This window comes from Bemisia tabaci, chromosome 4 (assembly GCF_918797505.1).
Source record: "Bemisia tabaci chromosome 4, PGI_BMITA_v3".
NCBI lineage: Eukaryota > Metazoa > Arthropoda > Insecta > Hemiptera > Aleyrodidae > Bemisia > Bemisia tabaci.
This window is the reverse complement of record NC_092796.1, coordinates 57,870,807-57,893,479: the sequence shown is the minus strand read 5'-3', so window position 1 is coordinate 57,893,479 and position 22,673 is coordinate 57,870,807. Positions and strand designations below refer to the sequence as shown.

The window sequence follows — 22,673 nt, the reverse complement described above, 5'->3', positions numbered from 1 at the left end:
TAATGATTTCCAAAGCACACGAATTTCTTCACAATTTCTTATAGCCTTTTATAGCCGATGACGATAAAGTGTAAAGCCCGGCGATAGGAACTATAGCCCAGCTGCATACTTTTTTATCGCTTCGTATAGCCCAGCTATATGATTTTCTATTGCCCTCTTTAGCCGGCTATAAGAATTCCTATGGTATTTTGAAACGCAGCTCCTATCGCCAATTTTTACCAGGGACTTGTTAATGCCTACCATAAATGCCATAATATGCCTACCGTCAGGAAGCTGAAAGTTCATGCTTTCCGGTGGTATGGCAGTATTATTTTAAATTTCAGTTGATCTCAAGAAATAAAATACGGGAGGATTCAGTCTAAGTATAAGGCTCTCATCTCCCATCTCTCAGCTGAATTTACCGAAAACAAGGTCAAATAGGCGGGATTTCGCTTTGAATAGTTGAATATTGATGGTCAAAGTGCGAAATCACGTATATCTGTTCCGTTTGCAACGTTGCAGACTTTTCGTCATAATTTATTTTTTCCTCGGGAAACTGGGCAACGTAAGTTTTTGGAAATTTCCTTAAATTTTCTTCTGTACTAGCTGAAGTTTCTATATAAGCTTCAAGATATGAAATTTGCTTGTTTCTAATTGAAAAAATTAAATAGAAACAGAAATTTTGTAACTCCCTTATGGAGAAACTTAATTTCGCACTTTTGTTATCAACCCCATCAAACCAGAATAAAATCTTGGAATTTATAATTTTTTTTTTTTTTTTTTTTTTTTTTTTTTTTTTATTAATTTGTTGACTTTGTTGATTTGTTAATTTGTTATTACAGAGAGGATGGTGCGGTTTCTTTACAATTGCCATTCCTAGGAATATGATGGGTATCTGCTATTACAATTTAAACGTCAAGTGCAGAGGAAACCTGCAATGAAAGGATTATACATATAATAAAAGAAGTTACAGGGCGGGTGCAGAAAACCGGACACTTCACCAAAATTTAAATTTCGAATCGGGCGCCAAAAAAATGTGGAACAGTTGGACTAGTGTCGGGTGAAAGCCAAACGAATCGCACTAAAAGTGATTAAGCTAGTTGTACAACTGAATGATATGCCGTAACTAAGTAATTAAATAATTGTAGAGATTAAAAAGAAGGGGAAAAAATTGTTGACACCTTAAAAGTAATGAACAAATGGGTCTTAAAATAGGGGGATGATGTTTACGGGATTCATGTTTCATGAAATTTCTCTTTCCAGCTCCAGTGCAAAGCATTGTTGCATTTATTTTGGAGCGTTTTCAGGACGCGCAGAAACTCCTTCAAAACAGCGTTCATGCAATCAGCCGTGCAGTGGGATGATGCAGGACTGACGTCACCGCAAATGTCAACATTGGTGGGAATGTTGAACGGTGCAATTTGTGCGTTTCATGGTTTACAATTTTACATATATCGGGCCCCCCGCCTGTGCTCAATTTATTATTATATTCAATATTCATTTTAAATTTACAATAATTTTAAATTTTCCCCTTTGTTCATGAGTGTCCTTAAATAGTGTTCTAATTTTTGTTTTCCGATATGGATAGCCAAGGAAGAAAAGTCATAGTTTGTGATAACGGGACCGGCGTAAGTTCATCTTTTCGTATCTCCCCCTTATCGGCGTGAGTCATCCGTCGACACTCTGTGGATTCTTTTTTCAAAATCTTTAACATTTTTCAATTTTTATTAATGATTTTTTTAGACCGAAATGATGAGTCTCCACCAGAATATTGTCTAGAGCTTGGAGCGCAATGCCTTTTCACTCAATATTATGGATTAGCCTTGGACGTCTTATCACACACGCCCGAAGAATCGTTCAGGCATAATCTCCATTAATGTTTCAGTCTCTTGTAATATTTTAAATCAAATTTTCTGACCCTGATCCACACAAATCCATTGCAAATTTTCTCTTGCATGATACATTGTGGTAAATTGGGCCGGTCATAAGGATCAATATTTTCGTAGTAAGGTTTGATTACACCAAAGTTAGGTTAGGCCTGTGCTGAAAGACCTTATTAGAGCAAGCACGTTCTTCTACCAAGAATTGTGACCTCTTTAATAGACCATGAAGAACCTCATCTCCTGAAATAGTTTCTAGTACTGAGGTTTCAGTATAGCACCTCTAGTGGACAGCAAGATATTGCATTTTAAAGGAACAGTATACTTAGATCATGAAACTTCCGAACAATGTATCTGGTTTGTGGTGTTCAGAATTCTCCACTCCCATCTTATGTTTGGAAAAGACTTGGGTAATCAACATCATTCCTTTGAGGTTTTCTAAAAATTTTCCTCATACTGAGAAGAACAGCTACGGAAACTTTTAAGAATTGAGACTGTAAAGTACGACAAGAAGTTTGCAATGTTTCAAAGGGGGTTGCTTGGTTTGCTAGTTCCTCTATTGATATATTTAAAAAAAAAAAAAAAAAAAAAAACTAATTATCTTAATATTTAGGAATTTAAATATGAGTGTCATCTGAGTTCAGTGTTGACTAAAAGCTGTCATCACCCTTGGGTTCCTCTGAAAGTTTTAAACCCATAATGTCATTGATAGGCTCATCTTTCCTCATTCTTTTGTTAAGTTTTTGAGAATTAATGTTCACCGTATTCAATTTGAATTTGCATTTTTAGAAATTCTATCCAAGTACAAGAAATGATGACTGTTGCCTTTATCAGAGCTTAGAAAGTCTCATTCTTTTGAAATTGAAACAAGTTTATCTGCTTCTTGGTTTGTATGAAATGATCATTATTGCTAAGCCATCTGCTCATTACAGCTTCCCATAGAGATTCTGTACAAATAGGCAAATAGTAGGTATTAGTATTTAGCTACCCCTAAACTCATGGTTTTCTTAGCCTACCTAATCATTTCTCACTTGACATTATATCTTTGTTTCTACTTTAACTTACAGTTCGTGAAGTGTGGCTATGCTGGCTCAGATTTTCCTGCCCATATATTTCCATCAATGGTCGGCCGACCCATAATTCGAGCTGTTAACAAAATAGGAGATATTGAAGTTAAGGTAACTATCCGCATTATTCTCCTCTCTAACGTGCTCCAGCTATCTCCTCAGTTGAAATTACATGACAAGGAAAACAATATGAAGGAAAAATTAATCATGGACCACTCAATGGGCTAAGACATAAGAAGGGGGCACAAGGATTATAGATTAGGGATGGTCGAATGTTTAGATTTTCGAATATTCGATATTAGAATTATCAGCACCGATATAATCGCATCACATTCGAATATTCGCCTCCGAAGTATTCAAAATGGCAAATTCGAATAATCGTATTTGAATAATCGCATTCAGATATTCGAATAATCGCATTCGAATTTGATATTCGTCCATCCCTATTATGGATACCTGGTTCTAGTTGATTCACACCAATCTAGGAACTTATTCCTCCTGACTTCCTGTACGTGATTAGATCTGACCTGGGCCTGCTTGCCACAAGCCGTGTGCCCTCCTCCCATTCCTTTCAATTCCTTCTTACTTTGTATTGAAAGATTATTACTTAGTTTCACGCCTGCCATTTGTCTTCTCTGCTCATTGAAGATTAAGTTGTGTGAGTAAGACTGTCAGAGGTTTGTAAAATTTTTACAAATGCATTATAATTCTACTCCCAATGAGAATCAGGCTTATGTTTTTTCCTTTAAAATTTAAGTACTTGTAGGTTTGACTTCAAGTTTTTAAACTTGCCTTGCGTCAGGTTAATGCAACTGAATTCATCTTCTATTTCAGGGTTATGTCGTGAAAGTAAGCTATACCAAAATTCTGTAAGATTATGTCAATTAATTTTGTGTGAAGGTTTTCCCCATTTTCCCTTTTCATTTTTCTGCGTGAGTGTTTATTCTCATCTACTTAGGGTTCCTACTAGCTTGTCTCTGCTAATAATCAATAACAACTTTCTGCCTCTTGTTGACCATAGTTTTCTTCCACACGCTATGCAATCGATATGTCAAAACTTTGTTCAATAATTATTTCTCTTTTTAATGGCTGTCATCGTTCTAGTCTTACATTGAAAATGATAGGTAATCGGCTGGCCTATATCACTCAATCAAACTGAGAGATGAATGAAAGGAATCTTTTTCATAGCATTTTGGCTACAAAATAAATCTAAATTTCCAAAAAGGAAAGGTAAAATTTGGAGCTAATAGTCCTAATCATACAGGATTGTGGGAAGTCTTTTCATATAAGTAATTGTATATTTTCAAACAAATGGTTTTTAAAGTTATATCGCTCAAAAAAGAAGTTGCTGAGAAACCTCCATTTTTTTTCCAATCAGTGTATGGGAACCAACCAACTCCAAGTTTTACTTGCATTGCCTCTTGAGGAAGGGATTTCTGTTAAAAAGAAAAAAAATCAGGATGATAATCTTGAAGTAATTCTAAGTTGGGTATCCCAAAATTGCTCCAACTTTCTGTACATTTTCTTACCCCTTCTAATGTGTTGATTTTTTCTCATGTGCTATTTGCATCCATCTTGATAGGAGCTACCAGTAAGTTCTCCACCGATGTAACATGATTTTTTCCTGTAGCTTCAAGTTTAGTTCTTTTGAAGTTAGCTGTTCCCGACCCAATTAGGAGCTTAGTATGAAGGTTTTTCAAGCATCCCTGACAATTTTTTTATTCCTATCCCAGACAGTCTATTTGTGCTCCATCCTAATTTGAAACTAAAGGATTTTAGTTTATAAAAAAAACAAACAATAAAAATAAATAATGTTACAGATAGTCTTACTGATGATACCTGATACCAACGATACTAACTAAAAATAACAGGGTGTTTGATTCATCACATCTCCTTTGCAAATTATTTAAAAAACTAAAAAAGTATGGTGTTGCCTACTTTTTGTTTAGAAAGTGAATGAACTCGGGTTTAACCCTTTATCTCAAGGCAAAAACACTGGAAGTTCAGTTTCCAATGAACTAGATGCCGTGGAGTTTTTGAAAAATGTAGGGAAACTATCAACGTATTTGAGTTTCTGTAAATTTAATATTTTCAGTTACCTCTCTGTTTTCCATTTCAATGAAGACTTTTTTTCAGGTATTCTTTTATGAAATTCTCATGAAAAATAGAGATTTTTTCTAAAGAAATCCTTTATTAACGTTTCTTCACATCTTATCTCCAAAAAACTTCTTTCATCAATACCTTCACTTGATTTTTTATACTTTTTTCTCTGCCATTTGTTTTCCCTCATCTTTAACAACTCGCCATTATTTAGTGTTTAAGCAATACCAGGCCAAATCTTCCTGATTATTGTATATTGCGCCAATGCTTTTTTTTCAAAATCCGCAAACATTATCACGCACAAGGAACATATTGTACTTTTGAAGAATGGAGTACTTTTTGTTTGTTTTATTTCTTTTCAGTTTTTTTTTCATTTCTTTTTCTTGCCACATTAGTAATGAAGGTTTTTAGATTTCATTAGCATCATTCAAAACGTTAATAAATGCATGACTACCTTCCAATGAGTGCCATTTACTCACATTAGACCAAATAAACTTAACATTCTGCTGACTTAATGACATACTTAATGACATTTGAAATTAATAAGTAACAACTTTGTCTTGTTTGCCACTAAGTTCATCCTATTGAGCGACTCAAAAAAGTTATTTCTCGTTTCTATAATTGCAGGATTTAATGGTTGGAGATGAAGCAAGCACTCTTCGATCTATGCTTGAAATAAACTACCCCATGAAAAATGGAAGTGTGAGGTATGTATTTTTCTCAATCTTGAAACGTTAACAACCATAATCCGAAGGCAGAACCCCATAGATTGCCCTCAAAACCACTTTAAAAAAGAAATAAAAAAATAATTGATCAGCATAAGAATGAATTTTGTTTGAAAAGTCCAAGAATTAAACCAGACAAATAAAAATAGGTAATTACCAAGAAATACAGAATAAGTACATCACTAAATTTCCTCCTTTTAACAGTTCAATATTGAAGGTTCAAGTTGCCTTTGATCTGTAACTTAAGCATTTGACCCCTAATTAATGTTTCATTGTATCTCAAATTGTTAAAAATTTAATGAGACTGATGCAATTTTTCCGGAAAACTGAAATTGTGAACTAGAATAAATGAGCATATCGACGGTGAAAGTCGGCAATCACATAACTCGTTTGCGGTGTCTGAAAATCTCCGCCTCTATGTCATTTTTTTAAAGGAGAACAAATTGATATTATTTCTTGAAGTTTTTGCAGAATTTTCTTCGCATTGAGAAGAAAAATCATGACAGTTTTAAAGAATTGCCGTTGAGTAGTTTTCCATTTAAAAAATAAAGTATGACAGGAAGTCTGCGACGTCGCAAACCGAGTTATGTGATTGCGGACTTTCACCGTCGATATGCTTAGAGGCTATTCTTTGGATTCAAACACCAATTTCTAATTGCAATTTTTCATGGCATCTACGTTGAAGAAGTGAGTTTTTGTTTCCTGGTGTCCAACGTTAGGAGTGAACTCGCTCAAATGTATCACAATAAAGAAGTAATTAATTCATCTATTTGTACTAAAGACATATCTGAATTTGTTGGTCAGCTTTGTTATAAGTGCCAGGTGAAAGGAGCTCATTCATTTTTTTAAATTCGGCTCGAAAAAAACTTTTTAAATTTTGCTGTGTTACTAATACATATTATATTTATAATTTTATTTGCCATTTATCTCGGATGCAAATAAAATTTCAATTTGTAGCCCCTTTATCAAATCAGGTGTCAAAATATTTTGCAAAAGTTGATTTAAAGTGTGAGCTAAAATTGCTGAAGTCATTTATCAGCCTGAATTAGAAAAGAGCGAGGTCTGTCTAAAATATCAAGCATAGAAATTTGTCAATTTTGTGTGTTATTTTATTTAGTTCATCCATTCTATATGTCCTTTTCTTTTTCTTTGCTTAATTAGTTAACTTCGTATCTTCTTTACAGAGATTGGGAAGACATGTGCCATGTGTGGGACTACACATTCGGACCTCAAAAAATGAATATTGACCCGAAAGAATGCAAAATTCTTCTCACAGAACCTCCCATGAACCCAATTAAAAACAGAGAGAAAATGATCGAAGTAAGTGAAAATCTCAAAAATTGCTTTTTCCCATGTAGTTGACATCAAAATTAGCTTCCTAGAATTTTTCCAGGTAAAACCTGTCAACGCTCCAAAGAATTGGCAGGCCACACGCCCTTGCTTACACATGCAACCCACAAGCATCTGAAGACAGTCCGAGTAATAGCCCTTGATCATTGCCTGAAGAAAGATTGGTGCATAAGAGGGCCTTTTTGGGATATGCTTTGTTGGGGAGCATATGCCCCTGTAGCATTGGTAATGGCTGGAGATGCACTATTTGATGAAGTCATCTGAGGCGCTAATTGATTATATTATTTGTAGCATCCAACATTTTCTTCCCTGGATTGATGAAATCATTTTCTTCCCTGCCTCAACTTCCCTCCCTCCTCCAAAATACTACCTACTACTTATCAAAATACTAGTATATTTGACCATCTGGGGTAGTTCTGCTACTTTAAACTGTTTTCAGATCACTCGAAAAAATCGAGGGATGTTAAAGAAATTTCCGCTTGAGATATTGTTCTCTTTTCTTTCTTTTTTATATCCCATCAAAGGATCATTATAAATTTTTGTGCAGAAAATTGGAGAAATATTTAGCTCATTTAAATGCAATAACCATAATTTTTGTGAAATTTTTTTGTCTATACTCTAATAATTATTTTGGATGAAACACATGGCATTTTCCCCGTCCAATCAATCAGTTCGACTTTGCAAGATTAACTACTGAATACAATGATCATCACCTAATATCTAGATCTAGCTAATTATCACTCTTTGTTTTCAGATTATGTTTGAGAAATATCAATTTGCAGGAGCCTATATTGCCATCCAAGCAATGTTGACACTGTACGCTCAAGGACTCTTAAGTGGAGTTGTTGTTGATTCAGGAGATGGTGTTACTCACATTTGTCCTGTTTATGAAGAATATGCTTTGCCCCATCTAACTCGGCGACTCGATGTTGCTGGCCGAGATATTACCAAGTATCTAATCAAGCTTCTTTTACTTAGAGGTAAATATTAATGCAGTCTCAACTTATACCAATGTTTAAAGTCTGCCCATTGCTCATCAACGGTTATAGTCTGATGGGTGAAACATTTCGATGTTGGAACTGCCAAACATCATACATCGTTTTCGATGTTTAAAAATCTCCTCTCCTGTTATATTTTTTTGGAAGAACAAATGGACATCATTCCTTAAAGTGTTCTCAGAGTTTGCTTCGCACAGATAAGGACAATCATGGAAGTTTTCAAGAAATGATGTTGAGTAGTTTTCCATTTAAAAAAGAAAGTATGATAGGAAGTCTGCAATGTTGTGAACGGAGATATGTGGTCTGGTAGTTTCACCATCGATATGTCTACTAACAAATATTTATGGCTCTAATTATGTTGATATTTAATGTATCCCCCTCAAGCCATCCCAGAAAATTTTTTGTAATTTCGCTCAGGACTATCAACATCTGTAAGCCATTTCAGCGCAATTCTTGACCTCAGTCATTCACAAGTCTAAATCGAGGCACTGGATCAGAGGAGAGCACTTCTCAATTGCGGGATTTTAGAATCTACATGGTTAATTTGTTTTTTAGAAAAGAATCCAATGATTGATTTTTGCACAAAATGGCTGATAAAATGAATGGATGGATGATTGAATGGTTGATTTTTCCTGTAGAACATTGGAGAATCATAAAGAATGAATAATAAAAATATGGCACAAAGAACCCTGCACAGAGCATGGGGTCAGCGGTTCTCGATGAAAGTCGATGAAACTTTAATAGATTGATATAAAGTTCATAATTAAGGGAAAGCCAAAAAATTAGTTCACTTTTGCGAGTAAAAGCCAAGATATTCGCGATTCAACCCAGACTATTTTCTGTGCGGCGGAGGTAAAGTCTCCGTGTTGCCTTAACTTGCTTGAGCACTTCGGCCAGGAAACCCCCTCTCCCCACCAGGTAACTACCATGTCGCATTGTTTACACTCACTCCTTTGATTAGGACGCTCCATTCTGGCTGTGCGATATGAAGTTCCCTGCCTCTCGCACCTCTCCCGTGTCGGCGCCTCCGCCGGTCCGTTTAATCTGAAATGTAGTTGCTGAAACAGAATTGACAGATGCGGGGAGAGGGAGGGAATACGGCATTCGCACCGGCCGAGCGCATAAGCACCTATCTCCACGTGAGTGACGTGAGATCTGATCGAGAACGCCAAACAATGAGAGGAGAGGGGACTCGGAATTCTTCCGCCATGCTGCGGCATGATAGAAATAGTCCGGATTCAATTGCGAATATCTCAGCTCCTACTCGCAAAAGTGAGCTAATCTTTTGGCTTTCCCTTAATTATGAACTTTATATCAATCTATTAAAGTTTCATCGACTTTCATCGAGAGCCGCTGACCCCATGCTCTGTGCGGGGTTCTTTCCTTACAATGAATGAAATATTAACAGATATTCTGAAACACTGCAACAGAACAGTGTCTTTCTCGCACCCAGTGACTCATTTTCAAACAAAGCAATATAAAAGTCAATTTCGATGAGTCTCCTCAAAAAACTTGATAATTCTGCAGAGCCAACTGTGGAAAGGTCAATTTTATCATTATTTTTATGTACCATGATTGATTTTGCAAGAAAATGAAGAAAAACTGAAACCAAGTTTTGTTTGAGCAACCAAATTATACCAGCTCAATGAAAATACAAACAAGAATATTTTATTACTCAATTGATAAGGTTGCCAATATACTTCTTAACATTTTGGCGATTTTTTCTCAATAAAAGATTCAGCTTTAATAACTTCCTATCAAGTTGAAGGTTTTGAAACAGATGAGTAACAGTCTTAATCACGGTATCCTAAGTCAAACTATCAAACCTGGTATCTCGTATGAGGTGTTTTAAAGTATCCGCTTCTGCATTACTTTTTTAAGGAGAACAAATCAACATCATTCCTGGAAATATTTTTAGAATTTTCTTTGCATCAAAAGGAAAATCATGGAAGCTTTTAAAAATTAATGTTGAGTTACTTTGTTTTCGAAAAATAAAGAATAACAGGAAGTCTGCAATGTCGCAAACCGAGATATGTGGTTTGGAAGTTTCCTCATCGATTTACAACTGAGCTTTCATACAAGCTGAAGATCATTTCATGAAATCATACAGTTTCCATCAAAATCGATCAAAGTTGGCTGTGTGCAACTAGTGTTTGTCCCAAATGATGTTGGAAATAGACTGTGCATTTTTCTCACACTTTGTTGTCTAATTTTGATCATGTTTTATCATACAATCTTAGTGTACCAACTTTTCTGCTCTATCTTCCAGGTTATGCATTTAATCACTCCGCTGACTTTGAAACAGTCCGTATGATGAAGGAGAAACTATGTTACATAGGTTACAATATTGAAACTGAAAAGAAATTAGCTTTAGAAACCACAGTTTTAGTAGAACCATACACTCTACCCGATGGTAGAGTCATTAAAATCGGAGGTGAGCGGTTCGAAGCTCCAGAAGTTCTCTTTCAACCGCATTTGATCAACGTTGAAGGTCAAGGTAAGTCACTATTCGAAAAGCAAATATTCTAAATCTGGTAAGTGCCATTAGGTGTTGCTAAGATTGTGTAACTGCGTAGACATTAAAGAAGAATCAACGTGGGTACAGAAAGTTCTAAGCCTTAGCTTCTATCCTAACCTCACAGAACCCTAAGTACTTAAGCCATGATTCAGAAGATATCTTAAGTTTCCGAATGGATTTTCAATTTATATTGCGCCTTATATTCCTAATTAGGAGTTCTGATTAGTACGTTGTGTGTAAAGAGCAACACATATGAAATATGAAATAAAATTGTATGCAGATACTAGACGGGTAAATGGTAGGCGACCGGGTGGACCCAAGCCCTGACAGGTACAAAGGTAAACAGGCAAGAGTCAATCAGGAGCAAGGGCTGGAAGGCACCATGACAGGTGACCAGGGCTGCAACCCACACAATATTTAATTTATGTGTTGCAAGATACATTATCTCTCTGTTTATGAAATAATACTATTGTTTTGTTTTCAGGAATAGCCGAGCTTGTGTTTAGTGCCATTCAGTCTGCAGACATTGACATGCGAACAGAACTTTACAAACACATAGTATTATCAGGCGGTTCTACAATGTATCCAGGTCTTCCATCTCGATTAGAGAGAGAGATTAAACAGTTGTACATTGAGAGGGTGCTGAAAAATGACACAACTAATATCTCCAAGTTCAAGATTCGAGTCGAGGATCCACCTCGGCGGAAAGATATGGTTTTCATGGGTGGAGCAGTCTTAGCTCAACTCGCCAAGGACAAAGATAACTTTTGGATGTCCCGAGCAGAATACTTAGAAAAAGGCGTTGGCATTCTCAGTAAGCTGAATCCCAATTACAAAGAATGTTGATCTTAACTAATGTGCATTTCTTCTTCTTTTATATATATATGATAAGTATTATTTATTTTTTTATTCTAATTTCTACTTTTCTATAATTTGTATTATTTCACTGATTTTTAGTCATGAATTATGTATATAATTGTTATTTTATAAAAAATTCTTTATAATTTTAAATGTACCCTTAATTCAATTGAATACTACATTGTTAAAGTTCTTTGAACTAAAAGACTCAATTATTAAGTTGCTTTTAATCCAAATTTATATCAGGTAACAGTTCTTACTCTGTGAACATCTATGGTGCCCTAAGTCTCAATAATGAATTTTTTCTCTTTTTTACCGAAGATCAATGATGAAATGAAGTTTACACAAAATAAAAAGTGAAAATTTCACTAAAGATGAGACTGCCATCTGTGTGTCCTTGTGTAATTCTGTTGAAATCACCGAGACTTTCTCTCTAAACGATCCACAAAATTTTGTTGGATCCCGTTTCATGCCTTCAAAAAATTTGAGTTTTTATATTGCTGGCTGTCAATTTTCTGTAAGTATAGATGATCCATGCATTGAACGAAAATAAGTACTGTTTTTTTTTTTTTGCAAAATTTGAGGTGAGACTGATCCAATGTTCTTGCGTTGCTTGTCATGTTCAAAGCTGAAAACGAAAGTAAAATCTGAGTGTTGGTAATTTGTTCTCAGTATCTGAAATTTTAACCATCCGTCTTTCAAAGAACTATAGAGAAAGTGAAAAGATAATTTTGTGTTTGCACAGATAATCAGTATCTTCTCTACCTTGCATCACTCATCAGTAATGCAAATCGGAAAATAATTTTTGTATTACTACGTTGAAAAATGTGCAATTACAATGGAGATGGAGTGAGTTTCAAGACATGGAAGTTTGATAACTTTCTCTCAAACTCTTGCAGTATGAAAGATTTGTCAATCGAAAAATCAGAAATTATTACTGCTAATGTCCCACAAACAGTGAGCTCATCTACTTTCTAAAATTCCTCACAACATCAAGATTTCCAATTCGTCCAAATTCATGAATTCGGTTCATCTACAATGATGACAAAAAGTTATGTATGCTATGCAACTGATCTTAACCTCACCAAAAGAATAGTAAAAAAGTGTTGCTATTAATTGAATGAGTGTATGCTGAAAGGGTGTAAGTAAAAAGAACTCATCCCACTCAGCATAATATGTGGATATAACCTTGTATTGATATTGACGTGTCAAAATCGTCAGCCTTGATGAAACCTTGCAAGAAGATGCATCAATGTGGAATCAAGGTAACAAAGAGATTGACGGTTACTGCAAAAGAGCTGCAGTGGTATGGATGCTATATTGCTAACAGGTTGATTTCATGTTGATATCTGGGTTAATGTTAGGTTGATATAACCTTGACACCTGAGCTGCGTTCAGCAGAAAGGAAGCAACTGGCATTAGCTATTGCCAAATTTCATCGGGCCCTTCATCCTCTCACAGGAGAACAGTTTTACAGATTTTTTCAGAAATTTCTGAGAATTTTTGGTGTGGTGTGAGCCAAATTCCCTGAAATTTTTATAAGAATCTGTTCAAAAATTCTCCTGTGAAAAAGGAAAAAACTTGCCCGGTGAAATTTGACAACAGCTGATGCCAATTGGTTCCTTTATGCTAACTGTTCATTCAATTATATTAATTAAACAATGAACTGTAATTGCATCATCTTCTAAGACAATTTTTAAGGTATGTCACCTGTCTTGAAAAATATCAAGGGATCAGTCTTAGTGCAAAAATGCTTTCAAAGCATTTTTGTGGCTTGGGAAACGGGCCCTCTTTCCAATTTCAAAACAGGTGCTATGCCTTTTTGAAAGTTGCCATTGAGATCTTACAAATACCTTGCGAGACATCAATTGAAAGGGTAAGAGGGTAACTGCCAGTTCAACTGCCTACTTATCTGAAGAAAACCGAGTTAAAAAATATCAAAGTTTCACGGAGTTTACTGGCCAATGAAACCTCTACTGGCTTCCTTACATTCAAAAAATCAATTTTGGCTATAAATTGTTAAGCAAGTGTTTAGAAATAATATGATGCAGAATAACAAACATCTGCATTCATGAAAAAACTACATTTGGTTGTCCTGTAACTTCCTGAACTGACTACAATAATTTACCTCGAAAACTTTTACAGGAAATAAAGACGTCTACAGCTAACATGAAATTCATAAAATATTTGTAAGTGAGAATATCTTTAAAATTATAAGAGACATGTACTTTATTAAATAAATAAATAAATATCAGACTCCAGGAAAGGCACGAACAAATGCACAAAGATTGTAACAAATTAACACAATTGTTGTAACACAATGATTGTAACACATTTTTTCACATTCAAACCTGTCTAGTAACAAATTAAGTTGTAGCTTAAAATTGTCAGAATATTTAAAAGCGTCTTCGCAATGATTAGCTGGCTAATTTTACCTAAGCCAGCAACGAATGAGAATAAGGAGAAAAAACTCAAAGGAAACTGAGGTCAACACAGTGTGAAACAAGCATTACCTAAGTTACAAGTTGTTAGAATATTGCTGGGTCCACACTGTTCTGCAGGAATACAAAGCCAAAGGAAGTAAAAAAATTAAATTACAATTTAAAAGTAAATTCTGATACTTATAAATTCTAATTTAATTTTAGTACTTCTTTTGACTTTGTTTCCCCGCAAAATAATGTGGACCCAGCACTATTCGAACAACTTGTTTAATATTCGGGTCAAAATTTTAGTGTTTTTCTCCAATTTACAGGTATGCGATGAAAACTTTCGTAAATATTGAAAAAGTCTAATTTATCTCAAAAGAATGGAAATGGCAGTTAAAGAAAAAAAAGGAACTTAAAGTTTCTGTATGAATATCGATAGGAAAAAAGGCACGGTAATGCCATTGTTGAAGGCAAAGTTGTACACAAAAAACAAAATTATGTATCCCTCATAATTTCAGTTTCTGAAAGAAACCAAGAAAAACATTTAAAGAATCTCACAAGAATGGAAATGAAGGAAATGGTAGTTAATGAAAAAAAAAGGAACTTAAAGTTTCTGTATGAGTATCCATAGAAAAAGTGGCATAATAATGTAAGTAATGATTATAAAGCTATGTTTTGCTCAATTAACACAATTACTTATCCCTGATATTTTCAGTTTCTGAGAGAAACCAAGGAATAAATTGAAAATTACATCTAGTATCTCAGAATAGTACCTCATCTGATAACACGAAAATAAAAATCAAAAATAATAACGAAAAAAAATAATATAACAAAAACGGAAATAAAGAAAAGAACGATTGGAGAAAGTGTCCATCTTCTGGGACGGTGAAATTGCATAAGCAATAATCTATAAGCTAGTCAGCATGACAGATGCTATGTCGAGGCCTGAGTGAACAGCTGACAGGATTTCTTCATTTTGTGGATTTTGGATTCCAGGATTACAGTCTACAGGATTCTGGCTATGAGCATTCTCATCTCCTTGAATGACATTCTCAGTCTTCTTCAATGCTCGTGAAAGTCTGTAAAAGGAAATTACTGAACTTTTAACACTCATTTTTAAAATATTTTATGAAGAAAAAAAAATCCTAATGTCCTATGGCTCCCTGTAGCTCCCAACCAAGGCACGGCATTTATAAGAAAATTCAAAAGGTTCAAATAATCCACCAGGAATAGTCAGAGGGAAAAAAGAGACGTTTTACGAGGAGACAGGAACTGTCTGTCATTGCCCATTTGTTTCCATTGAGCCATCTCTAAGCATCATGCAAATTTCTCAGTATATAACCCCTAGTCACTGGGGGATACTAAAAAAAAAAAAAAAAACCGTATCCACTGAAATCTCCATTACATGTGCATTTGACTTCCTTATTAGTTTCTTCAATTATGTCTCGTCACATTATGTGTTTTAAGTAGGCATAGAGGACAGTTAAAAAAGAAAACTAAAAAAGCGGGATGAGCCTCGACAAGGTTGGTTGGACAACAAAGGCACACGGAAAAACAGATAGTTGGAGGAGAAAGTACAAGGTTTTTTCCCCTTTTTTTGGGATTTTTTTATTTGGTTTAATGAAAAATGAAAAAGACGGGGCCATCTCTTCAGCGAGGGATTTGTAATATTTAACACAAGACTTCTAAATTTTGAAAATTCATAATTTTGTTTTAATACGTCCAAACATGGAACTTGAGTCAAAAAATGGAGGGGAAACTTTACTTGACTCCTTTAGTGGATAATATGTAGAATAAAAATATCTTACTTACTTCCGGCTTCTCCTGGTCTTAGCTTGAATGAGCCAATCTGCAACTACATCTTTTATGTAAACATCTGTCGCATCCGGTGCTTTCTGATCTTGAAGAACTTCTGCAAGAGATATAAGAAACCATTAAATGAAACGAAAAATCAGTGAGGTATGAGGTTTTATAAACACCCAAGTACAGGCATTTCAACAAATCAGATTTTGGTGAAATTGTAATTGATTTTATAAGGCTGATAACTAAAGGTGGTCCCTTTGGAAGAGTAACCGTCACTGCAGTGGCTGTGATATTTACGTAAAGGATAATAGAGTTCACCTGAAGTACTAATCATCGCTTCTTTCCATACAGACGTATATTTCACCATGAGCCCTATTATCTTTCCTTTACGGCTCTATCCATCGATTTCCTTCTTTTTTTTAAATTTTTTTTGGGCAGGCATTGCCGGTCACCTGGATGACTTCAATGGGGTACCTTCACAAAGGTTCCAGACAATGCTATGACAGCAGCTGTGATTTACTTTACTTTGCTTGAATACTTCAACCTAATTGCTACTACCATTTGCCTAAGCTTACTTCCATCTTTGTAGTTGTTATTGCACTAGCCTTGTGAGTTGCCTTAATTACTTGACCCTTTCATTACTTTTTTATTTATTTTATTTCGTGGATTTGCCCTGACTGGCATGATAATCGTAATAATGGAAAATTAAGTTTGGTTACGTGAAGTTTCCTGACTTTTACACCTAATCTAAATCTAATTAATAAAAACTTACTTGTCATAAGTTTGAGAAATTTTAAATCCTCGAATGATTTTTTGCTGTGCGACTGCCCTTTAAAACTATAGAGGATTGCAACGTCATCATTCATTATCCTCTTCATCATTCCAAACAGTTTATCTTTGGTGGTTTTGCCTCCCACATTTGATAGGATTCTCACCTAAAAAAAAGCAATAAAAAATGAGTATCTGACTTCATTAATCAAATTCAAACCAAATATACTGTCATGAAGAAAAGAGATGAAAATTCTGCGATTACCAATTCAGTGACTTTCTCACTGAATGATGTTCAAAATGTTACAAATATGCTTCACAGCTTCTCAACAAACAATAAAAGAGGCACATTGCTACTTATACCAAGTAAAGAAAGCGAAGGAAATGTGGAGATTGGTAGCTTCTGAGAGAAAGTAGCATGGAAAAAAATTAATTAAATAAAAAAAATGATAATTTTTATCCCTTTATAATCTGAAATTACTTCGTTTGCTTAGGCAATAGGTACGCATCTGGCGAAGTGAATGAGCAGGAGTTAAAATGAAGATGCACAAAATGATAACAGCCCTTGGACAACTATCCTTCGCATCCACTTTCAGGGTTCATAAAATTTCCTAAATTCCAAATGCTTCGATTTTTACTTTGTCCAAAACCACCACTGCTTATCCAAGTCACATAGGAAGCAAAATTCAGCATTGAAATCATCCAAGGGCCAAAATTTCAAATTATTTTTCATAATTACAGCAAATTGCCAGAATTCCATGTGATATCCAGGTTTTGAGTCTTGCCTGGGATTTGCGGGGTTTTACCATGCAAATGTTAGCCTAATCAAAGCTTCAGTTTTCCTCATGGTCAAGTTGCCTGCTATTTATTAATTTTGTATCCACATGCTGTTGTACTTACTAATTTCACTCTTGCTTCATTTGAATCAATTAGCTGATCGTTCACCTTCACCAAAGAATCATTGTCACGACATGGCAAAAGTTCTTCTAAGGCCAATGGGTTACTGCTGACACCTGCAGAGAGATCTTTAGGAGCTTCAGCTACTGAGATTATAAATCCACTGATTGAGTCCACTTTTTTAGACAGTACTTCTACCATTCTGGCTAGTGAATCGACGGAAGTCTGGATATAATGCAATTTTCTAAGGATGGCATCATCTATGAACAAATAGGACAAGGAACAGACTCAGTGACACAGTGATTACTGAATTGGAACAGACTTTAAATTAATTTTTTTCAGCATTCTTAGGTACTTTTGGAAGGGGAGACAAATAAAATTCACTAAAAGAGAAACTGAAATTAAGAATTACATCGCAAAATATTGACAAAAAAATGAAGCGTTTATCAAATTTTAATGCAATTGAAGAGTTTGCCTGTAGAAGGGCATCTTTTAAAAATGTGTGTTATAGAAAAAGTTCATTTGAAGCTTTGAGAGTGTGGCTTTGCAAAGTTCGGCTTTTAATTCTGCACATGAGCGACGAATCAACATAACAACATGACTGTATGATTCCAGAGATGCGCTGATGCTGTACAATAGATTTTCAAAACAAGGAACGATTTTATAATATGCCCTTTTACGGGCAAACTCTTCAATTGTGGTTGTTGCAACTTCAAGGAAAATTTATGCTGAATGATCTGCCAGATTTTAATTAGCAAGTATCCAACATTTCAGAGAGATTCGATTTTAAGCAATCATATATTCAGGCTTGTAGTTAGAAAGATTTTCATTTATCTACATGCTTCATAACTTTGGCATGATATCACAAAAAAATTGTTCTGAGCCCACTGATGTCAATAAATTTCCGGTGCGTGAAGAGGTTTTATGGAACAAAACGTAAAAATTCAGCTGAAAGATATTAAAGTAAAACTTTAGCCAAAGAGATGGGTCTCTTGAAGTTCTTGATGTTACTCAATAAATTTTTGGAGAGGAGATGAAGCCTTCCATGAGAAGAATTTAAATCTCAGCTATCAGTGGTCAGAGGCAAACTTCACTGCCTCTCTTAAAATTTTCCATCCTTGGAAATAATGAAAAGTTCTTGCTGACTTCACTGCGGAGGGTCAGTAACATTTTAATTAGCTTAGTGGGGAATAAGTAAGAAGCATAAGTACTGCACGACTGGAGAAATATAAATGATTCGCAGTAAGAAATAAAGCATAGGAAGTTACCAGAGGTACGTTGGTCATGGGTGGAATTGAAATTATTGTTCTCGTTAGTGTTCAAAGTTGGTGATGCCTTTGAGGGAGATATAAAATCTGATGGAGAATGCTTTACGAGATCAACAGGTACCCTAGAAGAAGCATATATTGCCGGAGCTTGAGGAAGGGGATGAAATGGTAGAGCCGGCTTCTCTTGTTTCTTTTGTCTTTTTCGATTATTGATGGAGTTTGAAGCCTCATCATCTTCAGAACTTCCGTCGAAGTTGTACCTTTGGACAGGTTTGATAATTCTCTTTGACCTGCCTGAAAGTTCAATGTCCGAAGTAAACTCAGCTGTTTTGGCAGAAGCTTTAGCTGTTATGAGATCATCTGTAAAAATAAAGCATGATCAGAAAAAGCTATGAGAAATGTTACTATAAAAGCAAGGACAAGATGTAAAAGTGAGAATAAGAGCACTGAGCTTGAATGACTCCTGCTGGACAATCTTTAGGGTAAGAAAGCAGATCCTAAATTTTACAGGAAAAATGTTCAAGAAATACTCTTATTGGCACTTTCTTGGCAACATGATTTTCTTCAAAACGGAAATATCATGAAAGTCTTAAGTTTAATTCAATGATAAGGCTTTCAGGTATGTTTGCTTTTGGTGTCAGTTACAAATAAATTAAAGATTATCATGCAACTCTGCAGTATTTGCTGCCAGTTGGGCTTTTTAATCTACTCAAGGAGTTTGAAACGGTGGTACGCTCAGAATGAGTCTAGGTACTCCTTATGCACTATTGGACGCAAAAATGTGGATTTGTAAATGTGAATGAGTTCAGCAGAACAAAACTGAGTTATTTTGGCTCAATATAAGAAGAAAGCTTCCAAGTTCATGTTTTAGATTGATACTAGAATTTTACATGGGTTTTCATTTTTGAGCAGGAGAATGGAAAAAACTGGTCATAGAAACAATCGTTGTCTACTAATCTTCGGAAAATGTGACCTAGATCCTCCCTACTGAACTTAACTAAACTGTTCTTGAATTTCATACAAAAGTACTTAATTTTCATCATCAATGATACCTGCCTCCCTCCCCCCCATTAAGTTTAAGTTAATTTTTCCCAACCCTGCTCACATTACAAGCACACAATACAGTGGAAGCAAGAGAGGGCACGTTGCTAATACAAGCCAAAATTGGCCAAACTTCACGTGCAGCACTCTTAAACAGCGGTAGACCATCGATTCCAATAATCAACTTGATACACACTAGACCTCTGACAACAACACTTTCAAGCAATTTTAATAGAATTTCTCGCAAACCAAGATGATTAATACTGCCCAGGGGGAACACTTTTTGGGATTACTGATTTGGGTGTCTTCAAAACAGTTCGAGCATCTTTAGGTAACCTCGAAAAGCAGCCATGGGAACGCAAAATACATAAGAGAGCTGAAAGAGCCACTAATGTAATGTTGAATTCAGCCACCCACTTTCTGAGCTCATCTTGTAACGACTCAACAGGATCACAGATGTCGATAAACTCATCTTCTTCCTCAGAATAATCAGCTTCAGGGGGGGCATTTACAAGCTCAAGTAGCTCCTCAGTAGAAAATGACGGCTCTGACTCTGGCAACCCTGTGTCGAGATGCCCAGGCAAAATTTCCTGATTTATATCACCATCAGATGGCGAAACTCTAGGGGCTGAAGGAATATGGTCGAGGGGAGAAGGCGATATGCTAGGAGGGGAGAAAACAAAAAGGTGTTATCAAAGATTTCAGGATCAGGATTGACAGCTTGAGTGGGAGAAAATTGAGGAACCTGAGGAGTAGTGGAGGTGGAGGGCAAGATTTCTGATGGGGCATTTTGAATGGATCGAGCCACTTTCCTATATTTAGATTTCGAACGAAAACTGACGAACAACTTATTGTCACCGTCAGACATTCTGATTGATTTTTAGGACTTCAAAACATGATATTTAGACTTACGGTCTCTGGTGTTGGCAGGCGGTAGTAACTAGGAAGTAGTAAGTAATATGATGATCACAGATCACTTGAGAATTGCGGCCAGGAATGCCAGGATGCTGAACTTTGCAACTTATTATTAATTGACTTGACACGAAAGCAAACAGAGCAAATAACACAAGAAACAAAACATGTTCCGTCGAACAAATATGATTGAGCGTTTTTGCAGGCAAAGACCCCCTACGATGTGCAGGCGATCACAGAGCGGGAGTAGCTGGTGGAGCGTGCGTGCAGCTCGCTCGGACTCCATGATTCTGCTCTGTTGCTCTCTCCTCTCCCCTACTCTTTGCTCCTAATGGCGCCAAGCACAAATTTCACTCGCGGAGAAAAATTAAACTGCTCAGCTCAGGGAATTGGCATTTTTGATTGAGATTAAATTTCTAAACGAGTCCAACCCAAGTCAACCAGGGTAATTCTCAAAATACTTTGGCAAGATATTTTTCTGATATAATTTAAGGATATAATATAATTATTGACATAATTATTATGATATAATTTATTTAAGGAATGAGGATGGAGAATCTTTAGAATTTATGGAGAAATCACAAGCTTGTGTCGGGGCCCCAGCGTTCTGAGGCATTGAAATTAATCTTAAACGTACCTATTTACATTTTGAATTTTGGTGGAAAATACGGGGGGGAGGGGGGCTTTAATTTATATCTGAGCCATGTATGTTTGATTAGAGGATTTACTTATTGCTTAAATAGGCAGAGGATGCCAGATGATAAGGGATGAGTTTGAGGATTGTATGCGCACAAGGTATAAATGTTTTAAGGATAAAGCTATGGCAGCTAAAAACTAAGATAGCATCCTTCCTTCCTTATTGGAATCAGGCGTAGATCTCAGGAAAAATTTAAAAAATAAAAGGAGGCTATCTACGTGTGGGAGAAACACACAAGTTACTTAGAGTACTTAGAGTTAAATTTTGGGTAAAAAAGATGTGTAGTTGGTCGGTAAAGACGCAGGGTTGTACTTACGTATTTGCCAGGCTGTGTACATGCATGCATCACCCACTGCAGCCTCCTCCGGAGAATACTATCGGTGCTTAATATTATCTCAAACATGCTTCAGATGTCAAATTTTGAAATCATCCATGTTGTGAATACCTATCTATTAATTATACCTGTATCTTTCCCTCTGCTTTATGCTGCTTATTAGTACATTCTGTGCGCATTGGGGGAACTAGTTGAGAGGAGGAGGGGGGGGGATAAATCTTACCCTCACATCTGACTTAATTCCTAAGAAATATGAGGGATTTTGCTAAGTTAGCTGTGTTGCCAGACTTTCATTGTGGAAATTATAATTGTACCAAACATATTTCCATGTAAAGATGAACCATCAAGCTAAAACTTTAACTAAACATTCGCACAAATTTATCAATTTCTTTTTGTGGCACAATGGTACAACTTCTGGAAACTTCCTGTTAATAGGTAAATACGAGGCACTTAGCACATTTCTTGAAAAATTTGCTAAAACAATATCTGTGCAGATATCAAACCAAATCCAAAACCAATCAAACTGATAAAAGCAGAACAGGTGCACGTGCAGAGGCCTCAGGTAGATGCGCAGGAAACGGAAATTGATGGAGAGCTGGGTGGGTAGGGAGGCGGCGGACGATAGGATGGGTTAGAGTAGGTATTGGGAAGAGAGTGCTCGAACTGCCCTGAGTTCCCGTCGCGCGACGCAGCCATCTTGCCTGCACATCGTAGGGGGTCTTTGCCTGCAAAAAGTAAACATCACAAAATTACGTCTGGCAATCACGCACACGCGCGCACTTATGAATTTTGAGGTTAGTGAACCTTCTAGAAAGCCGTTTCGCGGTCTGTTGTTGATGTTGTGTAACGCTGTTTGCGCGCTAAATTCGACCGAGCGCGCGCAAATTTAATAAACTGTCGATCGAAATGTTGACGCCGTCAATGAAAATCAATGTGCTGTATCTACTCAACTAATGTCAATGTTTGTGTAAGCTAGATAGATGTGACGTCGTCAATAGCGTGATGTCGATATAGGATACACATTATATTAAGATTGACAGCGTCCACCTCGT

At 35.9% G+C, this 22,673-nt stretch overlaps 2 protein-coding genes across 2 annotated transcripts; one reads left to right on the top strand and one right to left on the bottom strand.

Moving 5' to 3' along the window:
- Positions 1-1,413: 1,413 nt before the first annotated feature.
- On the top strand, positions 1,414-12,587 carry Arp2 (Actin-related protein 2). Its single transcript, XM_019059484.2, has 7 exons — positions 1,414-1,607; positions 2,927-3,037; positions 5,654-5,733; positions 6,936-7,071; positions 7,856-8,081; positions 10,369-10,596; positions 11,102-12,587. Exons 1-7 carry the CDS (start codon positions 1,560-1,562, stop codon positions 11,461-11,463), a joined length of 1,191 nt encoding a protein of 396 aa, XP_018915029.1. The 5' UTR covers positions 1,414-1,559; the 3' UTR covers positions 11,464-12,587.
- A 956-nt stretch (positions 12,588-13,543) lies between these two features.
- Positions 13,544-21,629, bottom strand: LOC140224484 (uncharacterized). Its single transcript, XM_072299651.1, has 7 exons — positions 21,604-21,629; positions 20,046-20,341; positions 18,638-18,997; positions 17,373-17,629; positions 16,477-16,639; positions 15,714-15,813; positions 13,544-14,980 (listed from the first exon to the last, which is right to left on the bottom strand). The coding sequence occupies exons 1-7, from the start codon at positions 21,627-21,629 to the stop codon at positions 14,809-14,811; spliced, it is 1,374 nt and encodes a 457-aa protein (XP_072155752.1). The 3' UTR covers positions 13,544-14,808.
- Positions 21,630-22,673: the final 1,044 nt, after the last annotated feature.

Excerpts from the sequence above, each read along its gene's own strand:
- Arp2 (XM_019059484.2), top strand. The coding sequence starts at position 1,560 with ATGGATAGCCAAGGAAGAAAAGTCATAGTTTGTGATAACGGGACCGGC. Across the intron at positions 1,608-2,926 it reads TTTGTGATAACGGGACCGGC|TTCGTGAAGTGTGGCTATGC; the intron begins GTAAGTTCATCT and ends TTTAACTTACAG. Across the intron at positions 7,072-7,855 it reads ACAGAGAGAAAATGATCGAA|ATTATGTTTGAGAAATATCA; the intron begins GTAAGTGAAAAT and ends CTTTGTTTTCAG.
- LOC140224484 (XM_072299651.1), bottom strand. The coding sequence starts at position 21,629 with ATGCATGTACACAGCCTGGCAAATAC. Across the intron at positions 18,998-20,045 it reads GGCTCTTTCAGCTCTCTTAT|ATGATCTCATAACAGCTAAA; the intron begins GTATTTTGCGTT and ends TTATTTTTACAG. Across the intron at positions 15,814-16,476 it reads ATTTCTCAAACTTATGACAA|AAGTTCTTCAAGATCAGAAA; the intron begins GTAAGTTTTTAT and ends TATCTCTTGCAG.